We start from the raw sequence: 10,071 nt of genomic DNA, 5'->3' as shown, positions 1-10,071 counted from the left end.
TTCATGTGATTCACAAACTGTGCTTTGCCAGGCGTTGACGTATTTACAAATCATGAAAATATACATTTTAGCGGTTTTGGCTATTTTGGATGCTTCATCGAGTTACAATGACTACGTGACAATAGCCGACGAATATGCCGTTTCCGAGGCGCGTGATAATTATGAGGATATGTTTTTTAATACACAAAATACTGATAATATCAAAAGCAAAGTGATAGAAGCAATGCTTAATACACCCATGTATCATCTGAACCGGTCACAGCCAAACATTTTTGCCGCATTTGCAGACCAATATGAACTTCCAAAAGGTAAGAGAATTTTTCATAGTGAAAAACTAGATAGCAATAATAATCGTTGACTGTGAAGAATTTAGAAATAAAACTTGATTGTTGGACATAAAGGCGAATTAATTACGTTTAATAAAGTACGTGTTTAGTAAGATGCACCCCACGTAGGATAATGTATAAAGGCTGAATGAATGTAACATCAAACATATAATTGTGATATGGAACAGATAATCTCTTTCAGGATTTAAAGGACCATTAAAAGTGTACGACTTCATCGTAGTTGGTGCTGGTGCAGCTGGAAGTGTTTTAGCTGCAAGGCTAAGTGAACAGAAAAAAGCATCTGTGTTACTTTTAGAGGCTGGTGAGGGAGAGCCAATAATATCGGGGGTTCCAATACTGGCCCCTGTGTTACAACAGACAGATTATATTTGGCATTACCTTATGGAGCCACAACCTGGAGTATGTACGGGTACGGTTGAACAAAAATATATACTTATATATTTGTAGTGAGAATAAAGGAGTTGTTTTTAGTTTTAAATATAAATCTTAAATGACATTCATTTAATATAAATAGGAATTGGAATAGGCACGTAGATCAGCATGACAACATTTTTGTAGTAACTAAAAACTAAAACAAAGCCTTGTTTAAACTTCTTTGTTAAAATAACCGTTCTTGTTTAAAGAACTGTTTAAAATTCTGAGACCTTGAGATATGCAACCAAGATAGCATTTCTACCAGGAGTCCAACACTTTAAATCTTTCGTCTGCATTTGCGTCTGCGTCGAAGCTCTTAGTTTAGCGCATTACAGGAGATCTGTACGAGTTCTTAAACACAAATTTTACTAAGACGTTATATACATATATGTATTTATATATTTATTTTTAGGTATGACAAATGGAAGATGTTTTTGGCCGAGAGGAAAGGCTGTTGGTGGCAGTAGTGTTGTTAACTACATGATTTATACCCGAGGAATGCCTGCTGACTGGGACAAAATAGCGGCAAAAGGAAACTATGGATGGTCAGTATATCTCTAAAAATAATAAATAATAATAGTAATAATAGATAATTATTATTATCCGTAACTTATATATTAGTTTTATATATTATGCATTTCCGAGGTCAATGTCATAATTTCCAGCCAAAAACTGGATATAACCTTGCGAAAGTAATCATTTAGAGGTTGAATATACAATTTAATATGTACATTAATTTATGCGGAAATTAATTGCACGTTTAATTAATTTTAGAGTGATCCAGTAAATAAAAACCAATATTGTCTTTTCCTTATACTTCACACTGTGAATACACTGTTATTACTGCAGTGCACAAATTTATATTGGTTTATATTTGTAATGTTTTTATTATTAAGATCACTATTAGCACGGTAGCACTATAGTTACGTATTTAGCACGGATTGCAGGTTCGAACAGGTCGCTTTAAAGCGACAATCCCGTTGTACATACCTTACATTATTAACGACTTATGTTTATACATGCCTTCACATTATTACCGACTTATCTTTATACAGGCCTTCACATTATTACCGACTTATCTTTTCTTGTGCACAAAGAATTGTGAATAAATTTAAAAAATAACTTACATAATAAAATAAAATAAAGGCTTTATATATATAATCATTACATAAAAAACGCCTTTGATTTTTAGGTCATATAGGGAGGTTTTACCCTACTATCTGAAATCGGAACGTGCAAATTTGAGAGGTTTAAAGGATTCTCCTTGGCACGGAAAAGATGGTGAACTAAATGTGGAGGATGTACCTTTTAGGTAATATTTTCCCATGTAACTTTACCAGCTGTAGCTTTTATACTATGTTATTTACATCCGATTTTTTTTATTTAGTAATCTTGTTTTTCTTAATATGCTATTTGTTTTCCAGATCGAAACTATCTAAAGCCCTTTTGGACGCAGCACAGCTTTTAGGTCACCGTAGGGTTGATTATAACAGTCCTGATGGATTCGGATTTAGCTATATTCAAGCTACTATGAATAAAGGTATACGAATGAGTAGCGCAAAGGCTTTTCTTCATAATAAAAAGAAAAGACAAAATCTTCACGTATTAACAAAAAGCAGAGTAACAAAAATTATAATTAATCCAGAGACGAAGACAGCGTATGGCGTAGAATTTCAGACGCAGGGACGAAAATTCACTATTTACGCCGCCAAAGAAGTTATATTATCGGCTGGGCCAATAGAATCACCACATCTGCTTATGCTCTCTGGTATTGGACCGGCTGATCATCTAAACGCCTTTGGTATTAATGTCATACAAAATTTAAAAGTAGGCGAAACATTGTACGACCATATTTCTTTTCCCGGTTTGACATTTCTGCTTAATGGTACCCAACTAACATTAGTTGAAAGAAAAATAGCTACCATTCAGAACATTGTACAATATACACAGTTTGGCGATGGACCATTGTCTTCTTTGGCTGGCGTTGAGACTTTGGGATATATTAAGACTAACATGTCGGAAGAGATAGGTGATGTACCTGATATAGAGCTTATAGGATCCTGTGCATCACTTGCTTCAGATCAGGGTAATATTGTAGCAAAAGGGATGCATCTAGCTGACTGGCTCTATAATGATGTTTACAAACCTATTGAGAAATTTGAAAGCTTCACTGTGTTTTTTATGTTACTGCATCCTAAATCCAAAGGTTCCCTACAACTTGCATCGAAAAATCCATTTCAGCAACCAAAACTATATGGGAACTACTTAACTGACTGGAAAGATGTTGCAACTTCGATAGCTGCTATTAGATATATCATAAAACTTATTGACACACCACCTTTTAAGAAATATGGAGCAAAGTTGTATAAAAAAAAATATCCAAATTGTATCCAATATGACTTTGACTCCGATAAGTACTGGGAGTGTGCAGTTCGGACTGTTACATCAACACTTCATCATCAGATTGCAACTTGTAAAATGGGTCCAAATACTGATCCGACTGCAGTTGTCGACCCGGAACTAAGAGTCCATGGTATAAGAAACTTGCGAGTAGTAGACAGTAGTATCATACCATTAACTATAGCAGCACACACAAATGCACCAGCCATTATGATAGGTGAAAAAGCAGCAGATTTAATTAAATCAACTTGGGGACTATAAATAAATATTTTAATTCAAAAATATTTCACATGTACAGTGTCTTAATAATGAATTACTGAGTAATTCATTAAATTAATTGATCTTGTTATTTCATATGTGTAATATTTTTAGATGTATGTGTAGTAGTTTCTTAAGTATTATTTATTTTATACACAAATATAAATATAGGTAATAATATATGGTTTTATACATTGTAGCTGTTATTTGTGAGTATGTGATTATAACCAATGATGTTAACTGTGGACACCTGATGACTCAATAGGCCTACCTATATAAATATATATAATTACTCCAAAATTGGAGTAATGCCAGTTTTATTCACCATAATGTCAATGTACTAATCTCTGAATTGTATTACTTCAAACAAACCTCTACTTGCTTAATATTGCTAACTTACATTGGTATAATAAAAAGGCGGCATTTCATGAATATTCTTAAGTATTACAATAACGAGAACAATACTAATGTGACACAATTGTCTCTAATAAGAGCGATAGTGACTCATTTATGGTTCGACACATATTAAAGTTATGTAAGTAATTGTAGTTGCAATAACAACTATAGTTTCTTATTAGAATATAAACAATACACATTTAAAATCAAATAAAACCTACTCCGAATGTAATTATAGCTAGCTAGATATGAAAAAAACGGAATTCGACAAGGAAACACTGCGCATATTTAATATATAAATATGTTAGTAAACAAAATAGCCTATAATGTAATGGAGCAGAGACGTAAATCTAAATGAGGAAAATGAACGTAGCTAAATATGGACTTACCTGAAACAATCAGCGCCTCATTAGGACCTACTGTGTGTATGTTGCCCATTCTATTGATTGTTTTTTCACAACACACAAAATATAGTAATTTATAATTTTAAATAATATGCAATATTGAAAGCAATTAACGTACTATAAACACTGTTTATCTATATCAATTTGACCGAATCAGCTAAGCTTGGCGGTTCGCGGATTTATTTGCGTTTTTTTATCACTTTGTTTACGAATTAAATTACTGTAGTCTGTAAGACTAAGAGTCAAAGTCAGATATATTTGTGTAAAATGGCATTGCTTAATGCTTATTATTATAATTAGTCTATGGTAATATATATTAATATCTTTTGCATGTAGTCTGTAAAATTCGAAGCGTAGCTTCATTAGGTATTGTCAGTTGTCATTGCGACTCTATTTTCTAGTCTGTGGTTTCAAGTTTGACATTTTCCGCAAATTTCGCCTAGGACCATTTATTGTACTGTGATTGTGATTGTTAGTTTTCTCTTAAAATCATTACAAATAACAATTGTTAGTTTGGACACTTCTGTTTTCAACATATTGATGAAACTGATATACTGAAATCATAACATTCCTTAAACTTGTGTAAGTATAAAAAAACAAAAAGGCTTGAAGACTATAACGCTTGATTCGAAGACCCTCTGTTCACTACTCCTAGGCCGTTTTGTATATTCAGTACATGATTTTAAATTTCTTGTGATTTAAGGTAAAATGTCTGACACAAGTGACTTGGACCGTCAAATAGAACAACTTAAAAGATGTGAGATTATAATGGAGGGAGAGGTTAAAGCACTATGTGCGAAGGCCCGCGAGATACTTGTTGAAGAAAGTAATGTTCAACGTGTCGATGCTCCAGTTACGGTAGGTTCTGCAATTTTATTTACTTGAATATTCTTCAACTACGTTTACAGAAAATGTTGTTTTATTTGTATTTATGCCTTCATATATCCTCATCTGAAAGTACTACTATATTTTTATTAATTTAGTTCACTTGAGTCTGTTTCTATAAGATGATACAATTTTTCAGAGTAACATTGATTATAAGGAAATTTGTTTAAATACAGTTTCAATAAACATAGTTGCTGAAATTATTTCATGCTGTATCAGGATCTTTTGCTGTTTTCTTGCAGGTTTGTGGAGACATTCATGGCCAATTCTATGATCTCAAAGAACTATTTAAAGTTGGAGGTGATGTTCCAGCTACTAATTATTTGTTTATGGGAGATTTTGTGGACAGAGGATTCTATTCTGTTGAAACCTTTTTATTACTTTTAGCTCTAAAGGTATGTCATGTTACTTATTAATCATTTATTAGATTCATGTCTAATACTATTTTAATCTCATAAATATTTTTAGGTTCGTTATCCAGACCGCATTACTTTAATTAGGGGAAATCATGAATCAAGACAAATCACACAAGTGTATGGCTTTTATGATGAATGTTTAAGGAAATATGGTTCTATAACAGTATGGAGGTAAGGCAATAAAACCTGTTGTTTACACCATATAAACATGATTGTTAATGTTTTGGCTGTTATGCTATAAATATATAAATAATTTATATCTCTGTGGATAGTAATATTGTTTAGACAATAATAAGTTAAGGTACACTAACTATGTACTCTACTAATTTTTTATTGTTTAAATACTACTGATGAGTATTTATTAAAATAGGACAATTTTAACCAAATTTGGCAGCAGCATGAAACTCATAAAATTGGCAGCCATAGGCCAATTTTATTTTTAGTGTAACCTTTGAAATATATCTACATAAATCATGATTCATCTTAATTAATCAAGTTAATTATCTTTCTTAATATAAATGTGAAGCTTCTAAGAATTAATATAACCAATTTGACTCTTTCCTAAGGTACTGCACAGAAATATTTGACTACCTGTCACTGTCGGCTATTATAGATGGTAGGATATTCTGCGTACATGGTGGACTCAGCCCATCTATACAAACTCTGGACCAAATTCGTACTATAGACCGCAAGCAGGAAGTACCGCATGACGGACCCATGTGTGACCTTTTGTGGAGTGACCCTGAAGGTATGTTTAGCCCCTTAATTGATCAGTTTTGGCAATATAATGTAATTTTTATTTGTAAAATTAATTTAATTTCAAATTTCAACAGAAAAGAAAGCCCTAAAGTAAACAGATGTGCACCAATAATTTATTATTACGAACCCAAAAGTAAAATAGTCATGTTTTTCTTTCATACCTCAACATATGGTTAATACCAATTTAAGTATAAGGAATTAATTTTTTAATTGGCATTGTGTTGTTTTTAAATTTGTGGTACTTTATCTGTTTCGTGACCAGCTTTTTAATGAGCCATTTAGCTGATCAGCCTTTTGAGCATGACACGTGATCCTCACAATATTTGCTTTCATCATACATATTATATGTGCTCATAGAAAGAAAAGCCAATGATGAACGCTTGAGCTAATAAGCCAACCCTTCTCTTAGTATAATAAATATAGGTACATTAAAAATATTTACATTCCAGACACCCAAGGTTGGGGCGTTTCCCCGAGAGGTGCCGGTTACTTGTTTGGATCTGATGTTGTCGCACAGTTTAATGTTTCTAATGACATAGATATGATATGCCGTGCCCACCAACTTGTGATGGAAGGTTACAAATGGCATTTCAATGAAACTGTTCTTACTGTATGGTCTGCTCCAAATTATTGTTATAGGTAAGATCTTTTTACAAAGTATTCATAAATCATATAAAAAAAAACAGTGGCGCTACAACCTTTTTTAGGTCTGGGCCTCAGATTTTTGTATCTGTTTCATGATCATTTGTTAATCTAAAAGGCAACTAGGTGATCACCCTTCTGTGCCTGACGCACGCCGGACCTCAGGGATGAGAGTCGCACGTTGAAGCCACTAGGCAAACACTGCTTCTCATAAATCATATACATATATAGGCGACAACGCATCAAGTAACTCTACTAAGCTTTACGATTAATGTATATTGCTGACATATCTGTCAGAGTCGCTGATTCTGAATATGAATTTAAAATTTATTGGGATTTTAATTATACAAATAAAATAGAGATAGGAAAGAAGAGAGAAAAAAAATTATGATCGTTACCACTGCGAGTAATTTACTGGCCTCTGTGTCGCCACTTTTAACTAGGAAACCATTAAAAAAGAAAGTAGGAACTTATCAATACTTTTATCCAGATGCGGCAACGTAGCGGCAATATTAGAACTGAATGAGAATCTACAACGTGATTTCACAATATTCGAAGCCGCTCCTCAAGAATCGCGCGGCGTTCCCTCAAAGAAACCACAAGCCGACTACTTTTTATAATGGTTTCGTTATGGTTTTGAACGAGGTATGCCCGTATGCTTCTTATTGCACTAAATATTACAACTGCGTAATCAAATCATAAGCATTTCTTATCAGATTAAAAATTTTAAGGAAATCAATTTTCTCAAATTAGCTTTTGAAAATCATTTCTTTATTAAATTTGAAAGCATAACAATGTCTATGGTTTATGCGAGTTCAGCATATGACCAATATAAACCCAAAAGCACTTTAATTCCAACTTTGGCAAAAGAATAAAGTAGTATTCATGTCCCATTGTATGACAATGATTCATATATTAATAGAACCTTATATTTTACTAAAACCTATATGTTGGTCACTCCCACTAAACTTGTGTTTAATAATAAACTTAAACTTTCTTCACCATATAACCAATATTTACCTCATATCTAACCGTATTTTCATTTATATTCTAATAAAAAGGTTTACACTTTACTTACTCTGAAGTTAGGCACTTTAATTTATTATGATAACATTGACCTTTTTAAAAACTTGTCTATTAAAACGCTTTTAATTATCTAGTGTTGCTAGCAACTACTGCGATGACATTTATGATATCCTAAAACACATTTTGACCTGATAATAGTTTCTTAAACAAAATTGTAGCATTCAATATTGTATTTATATTTGGTACAAATAACTAGTTTTGTTATAAACGATGAACTGACTGAAACGAGCATACCTTATTTAATAGCTGTTGTGAGTTTTTGAAGTGTTGTTTTGTGATTTTAAGACTGCCAGGTGTAATTTGAATTATCTTTAAGCTGATTAATTTTGACGGCTGTCTACAAATATGTATAATTTTTACATCAAATGTGGTGTGTCATTATAATTTATGTACTTTTAGTAATAGTTAAGAGTTGAAAAGAAAGTTTGCAAGTAACTGAATTTAAATAAACTTAATTTGTTATGTCCAATTGCTATTCACTATCCCTCTCAATCAAGAACATGCTATAAGCCTTGAAACTAATCTTTTTGTTTAATCCAGTTTCTAGTATTATATCATAGAATTCCTTTTTTTCGAAAATCAAGACAATGTTTAAAATTTTTGAATAATAAATTATTACTATCTAGAAGAAAAGCAGTTCACTTTTCTGAATTTGACTGATGTCTCAACAAATGTAACAGAACATAATGTTTTAAGTTCAACTCAAATAGTGACTTAGTCAAAATGTTTTTTTATTCTCTCCATACATTGAAAATATTTTCAACTGTTTTCACTATTACACGCAAGAAGAAATATTCGAAACGGTTTCGTCATAAGTTCGTTAATTTGAAGCTTCTCATAAGTGCAAACTAATACCTCAAAATGTTATATTGGACAAAAATAAATCGGCCAATTGATTACACTTTTTCGATTTGTACTAAGAAAGTGGGTATTGTCTGGATATTTATTGAAAATGGTTTGAAAGTGGTTTTAAATAAGTAGAAATGACAAAAAATGGTAATGCTATTATACTTGGATTGTATTTGTGAATGACTTGTTTTTAATAAAAATGATGCTTGTTGAGTACTGTTCGATTAATTAACTGTTTAAAGAAGAATGGACGTTAAATAGAGAAACAAAACGGCTGACTGATGGAAAATAAAATACATAGATAAATGTATAGCTACAGAAGTTGTCAAACAGAACTCGTCAGTTTCTAATTTACAGCATCCCACTGAGATCTACGGGCTTCGATATAATCTTAAAAATGTGTTAAACTCAATTATAGTTAGATTTCATGTTGTATAAGACTTTAGTGTTACGATACTAAAATCACTGCCAGACGCAGGCTCCATAAAATAATGTAAGACTAGTATTCTGTAATTACTAAATTAGAAATTCACGTTTTATATTCTTGTCTTCTTATTCAAGATTACAAATAATTAACCTATAAAAATGTAATATACAAAGTAATTTTACAATTTCGATGAGTACCTATAGTACTCTTTTTTTAAGGTCCAATTAAACTGAAAATGTATATTCACATTTTTACAGTATTGTTATTTGTGAATCCAATATATCTTATATTTACAATATTATTTTCTAAATTCGGCTGATTTTAAGTTGTGTAATCGATGCTTAATAAAAATAAGGCTGAGAAAATATTGTATATAGGTTACTACTGAAATGACAAGTACTAAGTTATATTTTTCATACACCTTGCAGACATTGGCATTTTAAACTGTCAAAAAGAGCAGTAGGTTCACTGTTACCACTTTAATTGATTCTATATTAAAATACATTAAACATACAGAGAAAAGCTTTGCATCAATCTCTTTCATTCAAAAAAAATGGCATCATCTGTCACCTTTATTTAAGGAAAACACGCCTAATTAAGCACTCAAGTTTAAAAAAAATTGCTTACTTTGTAAGTATGGTTTTAAGAAGCACTAAATAGTATTTGTAGTTCAAATGACTCTGTAGGTTAAGGTTACCAATATTTAAATTAGATTTAATTTTTGACATGTAGAGAATTAAATAGAGATGCATTAGAAATCAGCCGTATTCCTTTATAAAAGAACTCAA

General features: G+C 31.7%; 2 protein-coding genes across 2 annotated transcripts in view; one reads left to right on the top strand and one right to left on the bottom strand.

Moving 5' to 3' along the window:
• Positions 1–4,451, bottom strand: part of LOC123709392 (flotillin-2) — a 158,305-nt gene extending 153,854 nt beyond the window's left edge. Inside the window, exon 1 of the mRNA XM_045660695.1 lies at positions 4,205–4,451. Coding sequence (XP_045516651.1) covers positions 4,205–4,253 — 49 coding nt within the window. The 5' untranslated portion in view covers positions 4,254–4,451. The remainder of the gene's footprint in view (positions 1–4,204) is intronic.
• A 188-nt stretch (positions 4,452–4,639) lies between these two features.
• Positions 4,640–9,892, top strand: LOC123709839 (serine/threonine-protein phosphatase 4 catalytic subunit). The gene is made up of 7 exons (XM_045661413.1): positions 4,640–4,801; positions 4,923–5,077; positions 5,347–5,499; positions 5,573–5,691; positions 6,087–6,268; positions 6,729–6,918; positions 7,412–9,892. The coding sequence occupies exons 2-7, from the start codon at positions 4,928–4,930 to the stop codon at positions 7,539–7,541; spliced, it is 924 nt and encodes a 307-aa protein (XP_045517369.1). The 5' UTR covers positions 4,640–4,801; positions 4,923–4,927; the 3' UTR covers positions 7,542–9,892.
• The last annotated feature ends 179 nt before the right edge of the window (positions 9,893–10,071 follow it).

The sequence above is a fragment of the Pieris brassicae genome, chromosome 5 (assembly GCF_905147105.1).
Source record: "Pieris brassicae chromosome 5, ilPieBrab1.1, whole genome shotgun sequence".
NCBI lineage: Eukaryota > Metazoa > Arthropoda > Insecta > Lepidoptera > Pieridae > Pieris > Pieris brassicae.
Note: the sequence above shows the minus strand (reverse complement) of the source record. Positions and strands in the feature narration are given on the sequence as shown.